Source organism: Papaver somniferum, chromosome 10, assembly GCF_003573695.1.
Source record: "Papaver somniferum cultivar HN1 chromosome 10, ASM357369v1, whole genome shotgun sequence".
Lineage (NCBI taxonomy): Eukaryota > Viridiplantae > Streptophyta > Magnoliopsida > Ranunculales > Papaveraceae > Papaver > Papaver somniferum.
This window is the reverse complement of record NC_039367.1, coordinates 34,260,453-34,280,675: the sequence shown is the minus strand read 5'-3', so window position 1 is coordinate 34,280,675 and position 20,223 is coordinate 34,260,453. Positions and strand designations below refer to the sequence as shown.

Genomic DNA, 20,223 nt, shown 5'->3' with positions numbered 1-20,223 from the left:
AAGAAGAATTTTATTTATTTTTTTTATATAAAGAGAAAAAAAAAAGAGAGACATTTTTTTTTTGTAATTTTTTTTTTTTAGACTTTCTTTTCTTTTGTATTTTTTTATGGACTTTGGACATTAATTTTGGGACATTTTTATTTTTAAACCCTACGGAAGGGTATCCTTAAATACAAACTGTTTGCAGGGAAGGACGGTGATTACAATATCACCTCGGCCCCTCGGGTTCGCACACGACATAGGAGTCGTGGCCCGAGTCGACAACAACGGTTCATCGCCCGTCTGGTACGGGAGGTAAGTCTAATCGAAACACTCGCGAATCCCCTGCAAGCGAGTTACTGTATTCCTTAAGGTGATAATTGTTTGAGGACGAACCGGACTGTTTTATATTCCTAGTAAAGGGCAAGGCCTGGCCTAAACAAGATAAGGGTTCGGATTTCATCACCGCTCCCTTCTTGCCCGCCTTAGGAAAACAAAACCTAACGCGAACCCAAGCTTTAAAATCTGATTAGAAAGAGACCTATAGGGTATCGAGCTTAACAGGACAATCATTCGAAAAATTTTTACTCTTTTAAGCACACCTCGAAGTTCTTGACGGTTTCTGCGAGTTGAATGCGTGACTGCGCCGCATTGGATCGGTGAGGTTTGGGTATCAAAGCTCCACTGAGCTTCCCTCGCCTCGATTCAACTTGCTTTAACTCGGATTGATTCCAGAGGGGTTTGCTTAAATTGTAACGAATTCCCTTTCGAAGGATTAGAAGCTAGTCTAGAAACAATCTAAGTGAGCCATCATGCTTGTTGTTTGCTAGAAATCTTTAGGTTTGCTGTGGTAAAGTCGAGTCAGCCTGCTGTGTGATTGCTAGAACCTTCTTGTTAGGATTTTTATTTCTTTTTGAATTTTTTTTAGTGTATGCCCGATTTTGTTAATAGGGCTTGGAAAAGAGATACTCTAGGTCGATTGATTAGCGAAAAACCTAGTAGTTCTTCTGATTTAAGCAGGGAGCTCGAAGACTCTTCTTTGGAGCCCTGTTTTTGGAAACTTCAGTTTTGAGAATTTATCTCTGAGTGACAAAAGTACCCCTAGTACTCCAGTTGTGCCAACGATGGCAACTTTGAAAGATTACATGTTCCCAACTAGGACCAACCGAGCTTCATGCATTAAATTGCCAGCCACTACGGCTAATTTCGAGATAAAACCTAGTATTCTTCAAATGATCCCTATATTCTTAGGAAAAGATGATGAGAACCCTTATTTTCATATTAGGGACTTTGAGGAAATCTGTGGGACAATTAGGATAAAGGACCTTACCGATGAAGTCTTGAAACTTAAGATGTTTCCCTTTTCTTTGAGAGACAAAGCCAAGACCTGGCTGAACAACCTACCGTCTGAATCCATAGAAACATGGCAGGAACTTATCGCTGCCTTCTATATGAAATTCTACCCTAAGCATAAAACTGCAGCTGTTAGGCAGAAAATTAGTGCTAGTGTGCAACAAGAGGGAGAGTCTCTTTATAGGTTTTTAGAGCGATTCAATGATCTCCTATCTCAGTGTCCTCACCATGGATTTGATAATATGAAACTCGTACAGATTATTTATGATGGTTTAGACTATTCGACCAAAGCCATGGTTGAGTCTATGTGCGCTGGTGAGTTCACTAGTAAAAATGTTGATGATGCTTTTACCTTCTTAGGAGCTATCGCTGAAAAATCCCAACAGTGGGAATCTTGTGTTGAACCCCCTAAAAGACTCTTGGTCAATAGAAGTAGCACCAATATGGTAGATACGAGTTTTGCGTCAGATGCTAAGTTTGCTGCTTTGTCCAGAAGGTTAGAAGCTTTGGAAATGGGTCAGTCTAAAAATAGGTCCCTTGTTGAACCTAATAGAGCCTCTCAAGTCTCTAGTTGTGGAATAGACCGATAATTCATTATGGGAAGGTCAGGTTAGTGAAGAACAAGCCCATGCTGTCTATAACAATGCTAGGTATGAGAACCGTCAGAAGTTTGACCCATACTCAGAAACCTACAACCCTGGTTGGAGAAACCATCCTAATTTCTCTTGGTCTAAGGGCCAGAGTCAAGGCCAGTCTAGCAATTCTCAGCCTCCCCCAGGTTTTGGTTTTAAGAACTCTTCAGGTCAAACCCAGTTTCAGAACACTTCCGAGAAAAAGATCTCTACCTTAGAGGAAGCTATCACTATGTTAGTAAGTAACCATGACATGCTATCAAGGAACCACATGAGCTTTCAACAAGAAACTAGGCAGGAATTGAAGAATACTTCCCAGAGTCTTGCCAAGTTAGAACTTCAAGTAGGACAAATAGCTAAGTTTATAAGTGAGAGAAGATGGAAGGTTCCCTAGTCATACTGATCCTAACCCTAGAGGAGAGAAATCGTACAATCATGTGAATGCTGTCACGACCCTTAGGAGTGGAAAGAAAGTTGATAATAAGGTCGACATACCTGAAAGTGAACATGTTGTAGTTCACCCTTATGAGCCAGAAAATGAGGAGACTGATAGAGTCTCTAAAGAGACCAATGAGGGTCCTGTTGAGCCTGGTTTTGTCCCCAGAGCCCCATTTCCCCGGTTATTGGCACCAAAAAAAATGAATCAAACTTTAATGACATAATGGAGGTTTTTAAGAAAGTTACCATAAACCTTCCGTTACTAGAAGCAATTAGGCAACTACCATCTTATTCCAAGTTCCTTAAGGATCTTTGTACACGAAAACGTAAGCTTAATGTCCATAAGAAAGCCTTTTTAGCTGGTCAAGTAAGTTCAATTCTTCTGAACCAAACACTCCCTAAGTACAAGGACCCTGGATGCCCTACCATATCTTGTGCAATTGGTAATCACATGGTCGATAAGGCATTACTTGACTTAGGAGCTAGTGTTAACTTACTCCCGTATCATGTATACACCCAGCTAGGTCTTGGTAAGCTGAAACCGACCAACATGACACTACAATTAGCTGATAGGTCTGTCAAAGTCCCTCGTGGTGTCATAGAGGATGTTCTAATTGAGGTTGATAAGTTTGTTTATCCAGTTGATTTTGTTGTTCTAGACACCCAGCCAGTTCAGGACCCAAGTGCTCACGTCCCGGTGATTTTAGGTCGCCCATTCTTAGCCACATCTAATGCTATCATCAATTGTAGGACTGGACTCATGAACATATCCTTTGGTAATATGACCACTGAACTGAATGTTTTTAATGTTACTAGACAACCTTCCAATGATTTAGAGGAAGTGAATATGATTAGCACTTTAGTTCAAATTCAGGATAATTGGGATGACACTTTATTTAATGATTGTTTGGATGCATTTGATGAGACAATCTTACTAAGACAGATAGGTGAACCGACTGTAGAACTACAAGAAGCTCTTGAGCATTTCAAGGACTCCGAAGATTCAGAAATCCAAGCAATAATTAAAGGTTTGACTGAGAGTAGTGAAAACCCTATGTTTGGGGGTAGTAATGATTCTTGTGATAGTCAAGTATCCCCATTGGAAGTCCCTAACTTGGGACTCGAGCCTAGTGAGGTATTCCCTGAGTCTATTCAGACTCCACAACCCGATCTTCCTGATACTGTCCAGGAGAAAATCCATATGTTGAGGCCCGTTTTTCGGATGAATCTGTTTGTCGAGACACTCATATGAAGCCCAATGGGCACTCCAGATAAATCCATTTGTCTTGCGAGAAACTTTAGATCAGGTTGTGCTCTTTCTGCTCATTTTTCTGATCTTGACCATTTGTCTCCTATTATGGCAGTTCTATTTGGTCTTATGGACCCACAATTGTTTCGACTATTGGTATACGACTTTGGAAGGTGACAATTTTTAGAGGTATTTGATGTCTAGCTAATGACTATAAATTTAGCATTTACTGGGAGGCTCCCGCGTTCATGTGATACGGTAATATCCTTCCTTATTTATTTTCCCTCCAGTGGTAATAGTTTCTCCTTGTTCATGCTTTTAATTTCATCTTTAGAACATTGAGGACAATGTAAGATTTAAGTTTGGGGGTGGGGAAGAAACACTTTTTGTCACCTTTTTGCAATAAATAAACTCCAGAGCCTAGAAATTTATGCGTATTTAGGATTGCACTAACTAATCTAAGTGGATGGAAGCATTTTGGTTGTAGGAGTTGAGGAACCAATCTGATTAGATGGAAACATCTAGAAGAGTCTATTCATAAAAGCACAGAGCTCAGGTGTTAGAAATAACATGATAGTTTCACCATATCTCGTTGAGTCCTTTTCACTTCTATTTTTATTCTATTTTGTGTTTAAACAATGTTACTCTAAGTGATTAGGTGGGGCTCACGATTCAAGTTGTTACCAATGCTAGGGTGAATTAGAGTGATTGAGATACCAAAAAAAAATGTTTAAAAAAAAGTTCAAAAAAAAAAAAAGAAAAAAAAAGAAATTGAGACCAGACCATTTGACCAAAAGGAATAAATTCAATAAAGTCGACCACTGGTACCCTTGGATATGCCAGTTGTGTTGACCTAGAGTTAGGTTATCGACCACTGGTACCCTTGTATATGCCAGTGTGTTGATATTAGTCAGACTAGTATCTCAATCCATTAGGATAGGTTCATTTTGGCGGAGGCCTTCAGACAGATATGGGAAACGCCGTTCACTTAGTAAACATCAAAACCATCTATGTTTTTCTATATCCGTCTCTTAATCTTTCCATGTGATTAGTTTGACTCCGAATATGATGTCCATAGTGCAACTATCTGAGTAGAGCTCTGTCACTTTATATGAATTTTAGTATGCTTGAGTGCAAACTCGTGTACAACAATTGGAATTTCGCATCAGGGTACTTCTTCCTGTAGTCAATAAGTATGCCAACCAAGGAGATTCTTTAGTGCCTTCCAAGGTTCTGCGTAGATATCTAAGCTCTGGAGTATTAAGGTTTTGTGGGTACACCTCTGGTAAACCCCCCGGAGACAACACTCCGCCACTAGGGCCACCTAGTGGTTTAACGGCTTACTGCACGTGCTAAGTGTAGTCATTTTATTTTAGATTAGATTTGCTCGAGGACTAGCAAATAATAAGTTTGGGGTATTTGATAGACGCATTTATGTGTCTAGTATATATTAATTGTATACATTGTTAGTGCTCGAATTTGTACTTATCTGGTTATTTTATTTATTTGTAGGTGGTTTTGGAAAAATAAGGCTTTGCGGCGAAATTGGCTAAAAATGTGGCATTTGGACCTCCGTTGATAGTGTACCGGAAGTGCCCCGGAGGAACCCCAAAGAAGTGCGGAAAACATCCCGGAAGAATTGCTAAAGGCACCACTAAGTTGGATAAGGGGCACCCCATTTCAGGGCATGTGCTAAAGGGACTCTCGAACTGGATAAGGGGAGGTCATCTTCATAGTTTCAAACTGAAAAAATGGCGGGAAAATGCATGCAAGAACTGGAAGATTTTGTGTTCGATCTTGGAGCTGTTTTATAGCGATTCAATGGGTGTATTTGGTATGTATGGACTCTACAAGACATAAGGGTCCTGTTTAAATCGTCTAGACCCAGCCAATTGGGCTGGATAAGTCGGAAAAATCACACGAAGTCCAAACAGGGACACGTACTTTCTGTTGAAGTTTCAAAGATTTTTTGAGAGAGTTTTGGGCGAGTCTCACGCTGGATAGACTCTCTATAGTATTATTCAAGTCATGGGAGAGTCTTGGGGAAATTTTATAGCTAACAAACGCGTACAGGGAGATGACAGGAGATATATTCTCTCAACAGCGCAGAGAAGAGAGAAAAAAGAAGAAGTCGGATTCACTCGAGATTTTTGGGGGTTTGATAGCTATATAAGTGTTGGTTCGAGTCATAAGAAGGGTTAGAAATTTTTAGGAGAGAGTTAGGAGGAGTTTAGAGACGAGAAGAAGAAGTTACATGAGGTATTGTTGCTGCTGCTGCTCGAGGAGGAAGAAGAAGACGAAGAACAGACTCGCAGAGTCCGTCATTCTTTGACAGTCTTAAAAGCAGAACAAGTATCGTTCTTATACAGCAGTAAGGGCTTATCGTTTACAACAGTCTCAAAAACACTTACCCCTTTGTAACAGTGACGCTGTAACACTTACACAGCGTTGCTAATTCCTGTTTCATCTTATATACATCAATAAAAACACATATTTTAGCCATGAATACATCTTGTGAGTGTGTTTTTGGGATGAGGAGCTAAACCCAATCCCAGGGGTGACAGAGGAAGCCATTCTCACAATAATTATGTGGTAATCTCTATTTTATTAATTTATGCAATATTTTTATATGATTAATTGCATTGGTAAAAATGATTTAAATGGTTTTTATTAATCAATTGTGTTTTCTCTTGATAATGCATGCTTAGTTTTAGACTCTTGATGCATTATACTTGTGATTAACATTTTATTTTTTTGGAAAATCTGCTTTTGGAAATATTTAGAATCAACCCAATTATTTAAATTGCATAGTAAAAAAATATTACATCACATAAGTATTGTTGAATGGTGGAATCTTAACCCCTATTTCTCCATAAAATTTTACGTCAGTTTGCTATTTCCCTAAATTTTATTTAAATCTAGAAATTTTGTTATCTTCATAAGTCTGAAAAGAACCTTTTTACCACTATCTCTACAACCATTTGAAAATACATCATTGAGTCTCTCTAAAAACTTATAAAGAAACTCTCCCTCTTGTTGCACACTAGTACTAATTTTCTGCCTAATAGACGCAGTTTTATGCTTAGGGTAGAATTTCATATAGAAAGCAGCAAAAAGTTCTTGTCATGTTTCAATTGATTCAGATGGTAAGTTGTTCAGCCAGGTCTTGGCTTTATCTCTCAAGGAAAAGGGAAACATCTTAAGTTTCAAGACTTCATCAGTAAGGTCTTTTATTATAATTGTCCCACAAATTTCCTCAAAGTCCCTAATATGAAAATAAGGGTTTTTATCATCTTTCCCTAAGAATATAGGGATCATCTGAAGAATACTAGGTTTTATCTCAAAATTAGCCGTAGTGGCTGACAATTTAATGCACGAAGCTCGGGTGGACCTAGTTGGGAACATGTAATCTTTCAAAGTTGCCATCGCTGACACAGATGAAGTACTAGGGGTATTTTCCTCACGAAGAGACAGATTCTCAAAACTGAAGTTTCCAAAAACAGGGCTCTTAAAAGAAGAGTCTTCGAGCTCCCCGCTTCCACAAGAAGAACTACTAGGTTTATCACTAATCAAACGACCTAGAGTGTTTCTTTTCCAAGCCCGCTCTTTAATAACCTTGGGCATACACTAGAAAAACAAAAGAAAAAGAAAGAAATCCTAAAAGGAATGGAAGTTCTATGCAAACACAAACAAGGCCGACTCCACCACAACAAACCTACTGATTTCTAGCAAACAAAAAGCATGATGACTCCACTTAGATTGTTTCTAGACCAGCTTCTAATCCTTCGAAAGGGAATTCGTTACAATTTAAGCAAACCCCTCTGGATTCAATCCGAGTTTAAGTAAGTTGAATCGAGACGAGGGAAGCTCAGTGGAGCTTTGATACCCAAGGCCTCACCGGCGTTACAAGGCGGCGTATTCAACTCGCAGAAACCATCATGAACTTTGAAGCATACTTAAAAGAGTAACCAATATTTTTCGAATGACTTTCCTATTAAGCTCGTTACTCTATAGGTCTCGTTCTAGTCAAATTTTAGGCTTAGGTTTGTGTTTGGTTTCGTTTTCCTAAGGTGGGCAAGAAGGGAATGGTGATGAAATCCGAACCCTTATCTTGTATGGCCAGTCCTTGCCCTTTACTAGGAAATTAAAGCAGCCGTTTTCAAATCCTCATCATATATGCAAACGAAGGAATACAGTATCTCGCTGACAGGAGATTCGCGAGTGTTTCGACAAACTTACCTCCTGTACCAGACGGGGGATGAACCGCTGAAGTCGACTCGGGCCACGACTCCTATGTCATGTACGGACCCGAGAGGCCGAGGCGATATCGTAATCGCCGTCCTTCTATGCAAACAGTTTATATTTAAACTACCCTTCCGTAGGGTTTAAAAAAATAAAGTCCAAAAGTCCACAGTCCAAATTCCAAAAATAAAGTGCAAAAGAAAAAAATAATCTAAAAGAAATTTTAATTTTTTTTTGTCTCTCTCTCTTCTTTTTTTTAATTAATTTTTATTCTCCTTTTCTTTCGCTCCTTTCGCTTTGCTTTTACTCCAAATCTTTAAGTATTCACCAAAAGCTTTATCAAATTTTTCTTTCGCTCCAAATTCCAAAATCTGTAAGGAAAAGACAAAAACCCACAAACGTAAAGAAGAATAAATAAAATGAAAATGAAAAACAAATAAAAACCTAAAAAAAAAAATCTAAAAACTCTAGCCTAAAGATAAGTCCGCGTCGGCGGCGCCAAAAATTGATGTGATTTCAAATTGAGTTGTAATAAAAAGTTCGTTGAGACTTGTGAAAGCAAAAGATTTTAGATTTAATGAAATTTAAAAACAAACAAAACTTAATTCAAGATTATTATGAATAACCAAGACACTGATTCCACTATCACACATGAATAAATTATGGCAAATAATCCAAAACTCTAATTATCTTTTAAGTCCCTTATTTCTTAATTCACAAATAATCAGACAAATCCTCAACTATCATTTGTATTCCCTAAGCATAGATTATCAATTGACTAAACAAAGTATAACCTATCAGATTGAATCACAACTAATTAAGAAAATTATGCAAACAATTTAAAACTCTGCAAAAGCAGAGATTGAGTGAATTATAAATTAGAGAAAATAAAATAGTTACCAATTATTCATGCGTAAATAGTTTCCTCATTTCCTTGGTTGTGGGAGATTTAGCTCATTATCATGTTGGAAACACGCTCAAAAGTTGATTTCATTGCTCAAATGGTGTTTACAAATGATGAAAAGGGAGAAATAATTCAAAACCGGGTTTGTGACGCTTATAATTGTTGCAAACCAAAGAACGATACAGAGTATGTGTCATTGTTACTGTAGCTCTAAGACTTTCGCTGAGCAGTCGCAAATACTGTAGCAAAAACGACTGCTTCTGTGGGTCAATGTTCTTCGTGTTCTTCAATGGCAGCAACAACAACAGTTTTCTCTGGTGATTGTGTTTCGCCTCTGTGATGTTCCAAAGCCTTCCCAAACTCTCCGTAACCCCTCTATGATACTCCAAGAGGCTATTTATGCTCAACAGTTGAAGAAAATCATGTGTAATAACTCACAGTAATCTCCTTTTACTCGACAGTGAATAAAATATTCTCGGGAATATTTTCTTTCCGTTCTTGTCTTCTCCATGCGTCTGTTGTAGTCAACCTCCATCCAAACACTCTTCCACACATCCCAGCATGTATCAAACATGCTCAGGCCACAAGAAATCTTCCCAAACATAACCAGAAATCCCGTGATATCCTCGAGTAAATATTCTTCCCCTGTTTTGCTTGACACAAGGATTAAACCTTGTTTTATCGAATCTGGAGTGATTACCAACCCTGTTTAGTCGAAACAGGGTATATCCAATCCAAAGAACTCATTGAATCCGACCAAAGCTCCAGCAAAATCTTGTCTGAAATACCCGTGAAAAGTTCACACCTCTGTTTCCTTCCAACTCGAGTTCTAGCCAAATTCAATCGACAAAATCACTCCTACTATCCATGTTATGCTCTAACAGATGCTTGCCATCAGTTTCATCCATTGGGTCTCCTCGGAAAAGCACCAAAACTCGAACCCTAATTCTGCCATTAAAACACCAAGTTTTCCCGCCAATTTTCCAAATTCAAAGGTGAAGAAGGTGACCTCCCCCTAACCAAACCGGGGGTGCAAATAGTAGGTGCCCAACTGAGGTGCTGAGGACAAATTTGGGCTACGCAAAACCTTGGGTGCCCTTAGCCAAATCTGGGGTCCGTATAGCAAATGTCCTCCAGGGGTCCAAATAGCACTTTTTGAGCAACTTTTTCCACACAAGTGTATTTCTCCAAAAGCACCTACACAAGCATAAAAACACCATAATAAGTACAAAATCAAGCACTAGCAATAGAGATACCGAGGAAAATTCAGACTAAAAAATGTGTCTATCATTGTCTAATGAAGTACGTTTTTATTTATGATATTAATATTGATGGTGCGATGTTTAGTCCGGGAAAAATTTAAATTACTGATGTGCAAATGTGAAGATAATCGTAATAACATAATATCATAGTGAATCAATTTTTTCTACAACTTCAATCAGCCCACTCCACCAAATAACACCTATGATATTTCCAGAAATGCCTACCACATGTGTCTTCTTCAGAAGAAGTCCGCAAATGCATAAAAGTCTTGCAACCGGGCTTTGAGCATCCACTGATTCTCTATGGATAATGTTTGTATTCGTGATCTCCATATCCACAATCCTTGCAGTGTAATAACTCCTTCTTCAATTTGGCTTTAAGTTTAAAGTTTTTGCAGAGTGTTGTAATATTTTCTTCTTCTTGTTGTTTTTTAATCTTCATAGCATCATCTAGCATATGTGGTTCCTCTGGAAAATTTGGATCTTGACATTGCAAATACCTGAGCTTTTACGGTTGTGATTCAATCACCATTCTGAAGCGTGAACAACCTTCCCGCGGACACTTTGAATACATCCAAGGACATTGCACAAGACTATGGTTATCCATGAAACATAATGTACAAACCTGTTTTACTTCGACACATAATATTTGCTTCGCTTTGCCTTTAGAAAACATGGTGGATTTTGAGAAAGAAATCTGTTGGTTTGGTCGAGAAGCACCCCTAGTTTGTCGTATTTATAACAAGAAAATAGGCATTGGTAAATCGAACGGGCGTTTTTAATAAAGTCGCACGTTTTTACTACAAATGCCATCTTCTATGAATTACGGGCGCTTAAAGGAAAGTCGCGCGATGTTACTACAAACTCCAATGGCTAAATCTCCAACGACCCGATTTTGTTTCTCGTCTGATAAATTTATTTCCTCTCATCTCCAAATTCACATCTTCTTCTTCTTCTTTTTTGCTAAAACTCTTAATCTCTCTCACTCTACATAAATGTCTATTAGAAATCGTGGTCCCAAGTTTACTGAAGAAGAAGATATAACTATATGCAAAGCATATTTTTTCCATAGGGTAATCACTGGTGTCCTTTATGAAGACGTTTATTTTTGGGATAACGTTTTTTCAATGTTCGTCTCATTGACGGGTTACCCAGGAAATCGAGATGCTCGTCGATTGCGTGCTCATTTTCAATCTATTAGGCTTGTACTACAGCCATTTGTTGCTCTGGTGATGAAAATTGATCGAGAAAAGTTCGTCGATGTAACTGAAGATGAAGTGATCCAAACAACTCTTGAAAATCGGGAGGATGCTCACGATAAACCTTTTCTTTACGAAGGGTGTTTCAGAATTCTAAAAGATGGTCCATCTCAAGCACATCGTTACTGCACTCGAATGCCGCTCCCGGTCTTTACAACAGAAGAAGATGTTACTCTTGTTCGATGTTGGTTACATCGTATGATGAGACCAATGAACCATGACCATTTCTGGGAAAGAGTATTGGGACATTTTGTAGCATTGCGGAATGAAACCATAAGAAACAGTAATATCCTAGAACTAAGAATTGCATTCATCACTAAGAAAGTCAAATATTATATGGAAGTTTTGTGGATGGTTCACCGTAGCAATTCTGGACTTTCCAACGAAGAACTGGTGAGTATCTTATTACCTTTGTCCTCATGGACTCAACTGCATCATAAATATCTGAACTTGTTGTTTGTTTTACAGAAAACCATCGCTCAGACCAAGTTCACTGAAGAAAGCGGAAGAGAGTTTAAGCATTTTGAATGTTACGAACTCTATAAAGAGAATGTCGTTGGATTTGACGTAGTTTGATTTTTTTTTGTTGTGGTTTATTAAATTGTAGTTTGATTTTATGTGCAAGTTTAAATTGTAATAAATTTCGCTAATCTTAAGCGAAAATCTATTTTCATTCATTGATGCCAATTCTTTTACAATATATAAACGTATTAAACAACTTCAATAAAAATCGAGTACAAGTTTTGGCCTCCTGTTTATCTTCATTTGACGTATCTTCCATTCAACGCGCTATTTGACAGTTTCGCCTTTGTTTTTGAATTTTTTGTTGTTAACTTTCAAAACTGGAACTCTTCTTTTCCCTTTAGCGGAGCATTTTCTTGGAGCAACTTCTAAAACTTGCACTTCCCTCTTACAATTTTCAATCTTATTAAAACTCCTACATATCTTAGAAACAGCAGCCTCAAGTTTTGCATCTGAAAAAAAGTGTGATCGCCTTTTCAGCCATTTTAGAATAGAAAACTCAAGAGAAGTGAATCTGGTGTGAGTGAATTGTTTGAAGATGGTGGTAATTTATAGAGGTAAAAAGTGAAATTCGAATTTAAAAAAACTACCCGTTGGCGGGTGTAGCAAAAACGCCATCGTGTTATCTTCAAGCGTCGTGTTTCTTCTTCCATCGCCAGCGTTTTACGCTCCTGCGCCTGTTTATTTAACGCTCTATGCTTTACCATAGTGGAAAAACTAGTTTGGCCATCCACGTGACTCAATAGAAGATTTTATTTGGCCATTACCATAGAAATTCCCTAAAGGAACTGCAATAACTGGTGCCAAGAAAGCCAAAGAAGGCGCATCTTTGGGGTTTCAATGGGTCAAAGATAAATACAACAAGAGAACCCAAAAACAATAGTAGTATTATGAAGTGAAGAAAACAACAGGTCTTTTTTGTGAAGTCTTTTCTTATTTTTCATTTCATGTAATTCTCTTACTACATATGTTATCTGTTCTTTGATCCTTGACTTGGTACTAGTAGTTTTCTCTTTTCTTTTAGAATTCTTTTTGAATTTTTGTTTTTGTTTTATGTTTGTGTTTGTTGTACAAATTCAGATTTGATATTCTTACACCGGCCATGGATTGCTTTTCACTGTTTTGAGTTGTTGTTGTTGTGTTAAACAAAACAAAATAAAAGATGATTCTGATTTCTCTCGTAAATTTCTCTCTCTACCGCAGCCGCAGCAGTTTAATCAAGAACTACACTAGCCACCAAACGCTCCTTCCATTTAACTTCCGACTCCGGCACCGCTTTGCCAAACATACTGTTACGTGCCCATTACGTGTGTGCTTGGATAAGCATTTGTAGTTATGAAATTTGGTAGTTATTTAAGCAGTTTTCTTCTAGGATGCTATATATTGTGTTACTCCTTCCGTTCCACCATTAAGTGACCTATTTGGTTTTTAATTTTGTCCCATCATTAAGTGACCTATATCACTAAACAAGGAGATATTTCTAAAATTACCCTTTTAATTGATTATAAGAAATATAAGAAATATGCATAATTTGATAGGCATGTTTATATTCGTTACGTAGGTGTTTTAAAATGCTTTTCAATGATATAAAGTTTGCGAACATCCGTGGTGTAGTTTGAGAGATAAATCATTTCAAAATTTCATTAATTATTATCCATAAAGATATAATTGTAAAAAATGCTTAAAAATCTCTTTTTCTTTGCTTGCCTTAAAATTTGTGCAAACTTCAACTAGGTCACTTAATAGTGGGACGGAGGGAGTATGTAATAATAAAAAATTATGAATTGAATTATGAAAATGTTGGAGTTCTTCTCTGGTTAGGAGTTTGATTACACTCGAAGTAATCGATAGGAGGTCTGGTATCCCTCGAATGATACCGGAGGTATTGGTTCCCTCTAATGAGATCACAACTATCGTTCATGTCATAATCATCTTCACATTTGTAGGCAAAATCAAGTACATAACAATTGGTATGCAGAGCAGGTTTTTCTTCTTCCGCACCAATCTTAAAGTTTGTTTCAGTGAAGTGTTTGCAACATCCGATCAAACTATCCTTGTAGTTTTTATCTCTTTTGAAGTTTAACTTTTTCATTTTTTTTTTAGAAAAAAAAAAAAAAAGTGTCCGTCAGAAGGTTACTGCAAGATTTTTGTGTTGTTTGTTTTTGTTAAACTTCCGGTCATATATTTGCTTGATTTTCTTCAAGAGTTTCAAAAACATAAAACACTTTTGTCAACACTATATTCAATCAAAATCTTCAGTGAATATTTTATCCTAGAGTTTCTTTCGGATATATTTATAATTTGTTAGTCTATTTTTTACAAAAAGAAACGAAACTGGAACCTCATTCCAGAACTTCATGTTTTGGATATCATTGAAGGCAAAGGTGATAGCACACAAAGAAAATTCAAAAATCTGCATCGAGTTTGGTGAAGTGAAAGAACAACCACAAGATAATACTAGAGAAAAACACTAATTAAGCCAAGCAGTAAAGACACATACATTGCACCGAAACTTATTTCCTATCGGTATCATGGTATATCGAGCTCCAATGGATCCTTGCATCTTTAAAGTATTTTTTGTAATTGTTGAAGTTGAAAAGTCTAAGAAGAAACTTTGAAATGGAGCAAACAATACGGGCGTTTACAACCTTGAGGACAAGGTTGCTTATATGGGCGATGGAATGTTGTGTGCCAATTATGTGTGTGCTTGGATAAGCATTTGTAGTTATCTTGTAGTTATAAAATTTGGTAGTTATTTAAGCAGTTTTCTTCTAGGATGCTATATATTGTGTTATGTAATAATAAAAAGTTATGAATTGAATTATGAAAATGTTGGAGTTCTTCTCTGATTAGGAGTTTGATTACACTCGAAGTAATCGATAGAGGTCTGGTGTCCATCGAATTATGCTGGAGGTATTGGTGTCCCTCTAATGAGATCACAACGATCGTTCATGTCATAATCATCCTCATATTTGTAGGAAAATTCAAGAAAAGTTATGCAATTATGTGCCCCTAGCAGAGTGCGAGACAACGTCTCGTAGAAAATTTTATGGTTTTGAATTTTGAAAACCTATTTCAGTTTCCAGAAAATTCTATCGACACGTCTCTTCCCATAGAGTTTTCTTCCCAAGATAAACCATTAATGGATGCCCGTTGAAAGCGTCTGTTGGAGATGAAAAGCCATCTCCAAAAGGCATGAATTCCTTTTTAAATAGCGAAGGTTTCTCCCATCCCAATCATCAAAAACTCTTTCTCTATGAGCATCTTCAAAAACAAATACAGTGTGTTCTTGGTTGGGTCAAGGAAATACAACCTTTGCACCCAACAACGTTGTTAGGGATTCATTGTATCCTGACAGCAATATTTCGCTGACTGATTGTACTCGCCAATTTATTGAGAAGGGTCGAAATAATTGCTGAAAAGAATCGCAAGGCCTTGAAGCTCCAGTGATAAAACATTCTTTTCTTCCTTTGTTTTCATCCTCTATTATCCTGATTTTCCAACAAAGATGTCGGATGATTTTCTAGATCACCGCTGATATCGTGCTGTGGCATGTTTCTAAATTTGGTATGTCCATCGCAAAGTAAATTCCTAGAATTGTAGTCGTGTAGCTTCCCACTGGCCAACCCACGGTTGTTTAACTGGACTTATCCACTGGCGATAAAACTTCAAATGTTTATTCACTAGCTTCACAAGACCAGATAGGAATATGAAATACCAGAAGTGTCATTTAATCAAGTAGAAGTAGTGTTTCGGATCTTAACCTACCACCATTTAAAAGAGCAAAGATGAAAGTTGGAGGATAGCAAGTAGTGTAATATTAGGAGAATATACATTTGCAATTTTTTCTTCTTTTCTGGTTCAACTGACTCCACTAAATCTGATTCATCTTGATCTAACTCATTATATCTCAACTGACTCAAAAGTTATTAGTTAGTAGAGTTGTACAATTTTTTTTTGAATCTGATCTGATATGTTCCCTATAAATCAGGTATAAAATAATACCTAATTCAAATAGCCTCGAGTCAGACATCAAAAAGAATGAAAATACAAATAATCTCATATTTAAGACGAGATGATTCACATCCCGAGTCAGATTCACATCCCGAATCGTACCCAAACAAATTAGGTGATGTTTTGTACAGGTCCTCCACATTTCCTTAATGAGTTCTGTTCTAGATAATGCTATTCAAATCATCAACCGAAAAAAATAAATGTTGGTGTGAGAATGGGCTGCTTTTGGATGTACAAGTCTGTTAGTGGTCTGAGCAAAAATGGTGTTAGGCGTTCTGGCGTACAATATGTATAGTTGTTTACCAGGGACGGATGTACATCCAGGATTCCCCGGCTGGAGCCACCCCTAAAAACTCAAAAAATCATTATTTTGTTGGCTAATTTTAACTGGGCAAAATCTACATGTAATTTACAGACTTACGCTCTAGATAAAGAACATTTCTAATTCCGCCACTGGTGGAACTGTATAATTCACTAGTTGGACTCCAGTTTGCAATTATAATGCACTAATAATCTACCGAATTTTTTTAAATACCTTCACTTTTTGTGAAATTTCTAAAAGGGCAGTGGAACCAATTAGATTAGGAAATATCATACTGGACCTAGAAATCAAGTCAGACTTGCCATTCCACAAGCCCATAATATTCCACTATAAATACTCCTTTCTGAGTGAGGTAGAGGTGTTGCCGTGTTAGAGTCCCGAGAGAGAGAGAGAGAGAGAGAGAGAGAGAGAGAGAGAGAGAGAGTAAAGCAATGGTGGTTCTGCGTTCAAATAGAAAGGGAATTATTGGTTGTTATGATCCTTCACTTGATCGCAGCGTTCGTTCTTCTTCTCCATCTAACTCCAAAAGATTGCGTTCCACGGAGTCTAACTGGTAATTCCATTTAATTTTTCCAACACTTTACGTAGTAATTCTTACTAACGAGTTCTAGTAAACTAGGTTAAATTTTTGGTGCATTTTCTTCTTCCTTTTCTTTTCAATGGACAGTTGAACTCAAATGTTGCTGCTTTTACAGTCAACTTAAGCAGTAGCACTCGTTTTAATTCTTTGACCGATTTTGGTGGTGAGAGCTTTTTTATGAACGGACATAGGGCAAGTAGGAGTTGTAAATTTTGATTTTCTCAAACTTAGTGATTTTGGTTTGAATCTTGAAAATTTCAGGCCTGATCCAGAATACCTGGTTAAGAACCCCATAAAGAAACGTAAGTACACAGCTGAACAAGTTCGAGATGCAACAAGGCCGTATGTAGATGATGCCTTGAGGTTCTATAACAAAGAAGCAGTCAGTTTTCTTCTGAATCTTTATTGCTTCTCTTGAAATCAATTGCTGTTTTTGTTGGATTTTCCCATTAATCTTTCTCTTTTGTTCTCTTGTTAAAATTCATAGGGGACAAACTATAAGCTGGTGGAGCCTGGTTACCTTACATCTGTGCTTCTTAGGACATGCATTCTTCACCATATCGACTTCACGGCAAAAGAGACTGATGTTGCTGATGCTCCAGAGGAGATGTTTTTCGCCGAACTGACAACTCCCAGAGAGGATGTTCTGGAAGCTACCAGCGGGGAGAATCGTTGGGTCAAGTTTTGCAAAAACATGGGGGCAAAAGACTTAATTTCAGGTTTGTATTTAACTTGTAGTTCTGGTTGTGTCTTGTGTGGTTTCATTTGTCTCTTAATGCTACAGTAGTGCATTGTTTTGCTTGCTAATTGATTTGTTTGTCAATCGGGGATAACTATTATGATTCATGACTAATTTGTATTGGCAACTCAATGAATTCGTCTTGCAGGAGATAAAAGAAACGGCTGCTGTTATTGCAGGGATGAAAATGTTCAGCATCCTAAGGGTGGAGGATTCTCGCGTGGCGGTCGTGGATTATTCCGTGATGATGAGTCTGATCCTTCACTTGATGGCTTTAAATGTTTGCGCTCAAGGGTTGTGCCAGCCAGGTAATTCTCTTTAGTTTTTCCAACAACATTGGTCTGGGCTGGGGTTTTGAAATCCCTAATTGAGTTATAAATTGCGTTTTTGTTTGGGGGACTTGGAAGCCCCTATTAGCTATTTATTTGTCACCCTTCTTTTAGTAGATATTCATATCCCCACCTGTTAATTGACATTTTTCTTTTGTTGCATATATTGAGTCTGTCCTGGGGTTGCTGATGTTAGTTTCTGGGTTTTATTTGGAATTCATATCTACCTTAGATTTAACTTATACTACAATTACTTTACAATGTTTGCTTTCCTTGTCTTACCCGTGTATCTCAAACACTTCCGATCTCTTAGAATATCGCTATCTTGCCTGTGACCCTGATTGACACATAAAGATGAAAAACATACTAGACTTCTCCATAGCCATCCTGGCTGCCGCATATTTGTTTTACGTAATTCTTAAAAGAATGACTCTTCTAAAGAGTTTGAGTAAAGTAGGTTATATTGGTTCGTTTTCTTCTTCATTTTCTTTTCCATGACAGTTGAACTCGTATGTATGTACATAGTAACATATAAGAGTGTTACCGCTTTGCTTGCTTACCATCTTTATCGTGCTCATTTACCTTTTGTGTAGTTTGTTACTATGTTTATGCTTTTACGGTCAGCTTAGGCAGTACTTGTTTTAGACTTTTGAGTGATTTTGTTTTCAAGTATGAATCGAGTGTCTTGGTGAAAGCTTTTCTATGGTCGAACATAGGGCAGATAGAGGTTATGAAATTAAACTAAGACATGGTTATTGGCACTTCTCGATCTTTATGGTAAACTCTATTAAACACTTTTGATTTGCTCAAACTTTTGACTGATTTTTTTTTTAATCTTGACAATTTCAGGTCTCCAGTAGAATACATGGTTGAAGCCTTGTGTCTCTATAACAGTCGACTAGTAAGTTTTCTTCTGAATCTTTATTGGTTTTCTTGAAAATTGATCGCCTTTTTTTGGATTACCTTAATCTTTCTTTTTTGTTCTCTTGTCGTCGCCTAAAATTCATAGGGTTCAAAATATGAGCTGGTGGAGCCTGGTTGCATTACGAAGGTGCTTCTTGAGACATGCACTCTTTACCATGTCAACTTCACGGCAAAGAAGACCGATGTTGCTGATGCTCCAGAGGTCATGTTTTTTGCCGAACTGACAACTACCTGTGGGGTTCCTTCTTTCAACCTTTGCAAATGCATGGGGCCAAGAGACTCGATTTCAGGTTTGTATTTAAAATGTGTATGTGGCTGGGTGATTTTACTTGTCTCTTACTCTTACAGTTGCTAATTGACTTGTTTGTCATTGCAGATTACAGTTATGATTTATGACTAATTGTATTGGCAACTCTATGAATTCGTCTTGCAGGAGATAGAAACAACGGCTGCTGTTATTACTGCAGTCTTGAAAATATTCATCATCCTAAGTGTGGAAGATTCTCGCGCGGTGGTGAGGGATTATTCCTTGATTGTGGACAGCGAACTTTTTCTAGTTATAGTTGATATCTACAGAAAGTACCTTAGCTGGAATTGAGATCTCATTTACTAATGCCTAACAGTTTCATCGTTAGCCTTGTTTTCCATGTTGTTGCATCGTTGATCACCCGAATGCTGGTTACATAGTGGTTTCTGCTGTAGATGGGTTAAGTGGTGGTAAGAAAGTTAAAGAAGGTGCAACTATGGGGTTTCATAAGAGAAGCCCAAATACAGTAGCAGTATTATGAAATGAAAGGAAAAAAAAAGGTCTTTTCTTGAAGTAATTTCGTAGTGATTTAGTTTTACCTGTTCTTTGATCCTTGTATATTTTTTCCATGTTGTAGCGAGTTCTTGATTGTAGCTCGCCTTTGATGTACAAAGTCAAATTTGAATACACGCATAATAATAATAGTAACTTCTTGAATTTTTTTCTACTGGCACTGAATTTTTATGTAAATTTTGTTTAACTGGCATTTTATTTTATTTATGTCTTAGCTACCAATTTTTACACAATTGAAGACTTGATTTTGCTTGGTGCTGGTAATCTCCCAGTGCAAAGACTATTCCAATATCCGTAACGAGTGATCAAGTCAGCAATCTTGGTCGGAATATCATTAGGCTTAATAGTAATATTAAAATCTAAGAGTGTTTTGTTTTCACCCAACTCTTCTAAATCTGGATCGTCTGGATCTGACTCAATATATTTGATTTTTGAGTCAGATTTGATTCATCTAATTCAAAAAAAATGAGCTTGTGCTTTGTTCCTATGGGAGTGTTTTATTATCCGTGTCAAATGAATCAAGGTCAAAGATCAGGTCTGATTTCAAAATAAAAAAAATACAAATGATCTGACTCGGCCCCACGTCAGATAACCATCGAAAATGCAATTAGGCTTTAGAATAATCTTTCAAGACCTTGACCGGACAGGGGGTGAT

The 20,223-nt window shown here is 37.3% G+C and overlaps 1 protein-coding gene across 2 annotated transcripts; it reads left to right on the top strand.

Moving 5' to 3' along the window:
- Positions 1 to 16,550: 16,550 nt before the first annotated feature.
- LOC113317060 lies at positions 16,551 to 19,722 on the top strand. 2 transcript variants are annotated; one of them, XM_026565205.1, is made up of 7 exons: positions 16,551 to 16,729; positions 17,018 to 17,138; positions 17,244 to 17,475; positions 17,644 to 17,803; positions 18,674 to 18,725; positions 18,834 to 19,038; positions 19,182 to 19,722. In XM_026565205.1, exons 1-7 carry the CDS (start codon positions 16,608 to 16,610, stop codon positions 19,313 to 19,315), a joined length of 1,026 nt encoding a protein of 341 aa, XP_026420990.1. In that variant the 5' UTR covers positions 16,551 to 16,607; the 3' UTR covers positions 19,316 to 19,722. The 2 variants fall into 2 exon arrangements, with proteins under 2 accessions (XP_026420990.1, XP_026420991.1); XM_026565206.1 differs by having other exon boundaries at positions 19,125 to 19,259.
- The last annotated feature ends 501 nt before the right edge of the window (positions 19,723 to 20,223 follow it).

Excerpts from the sequence above, each read along its gene's own strand:
- LOC113317060 (XM_026565205.1), top strand. The coding sequence starts at position 16,608 with ATGGTGGTTCTGCGTTCAAATAGAAAGGGAATTATTGGTTGTTATGAT. Across the intron at positions 16,730-17,017 it reads CGTTCCACGGAGTCTAACTG|GCCTGATCCAGAATACCTGG; the intron begins GTAATTCCATTT and ends TGAAAATTTCAG. Across the intron at positions 18,726-18,833 it reads GTCTCTATAACAGTCGACTA|GGTTCAAAATATGAGCTGGT; the intron begins GTAAGTTTTCTT and ends TAAAATTCATAG.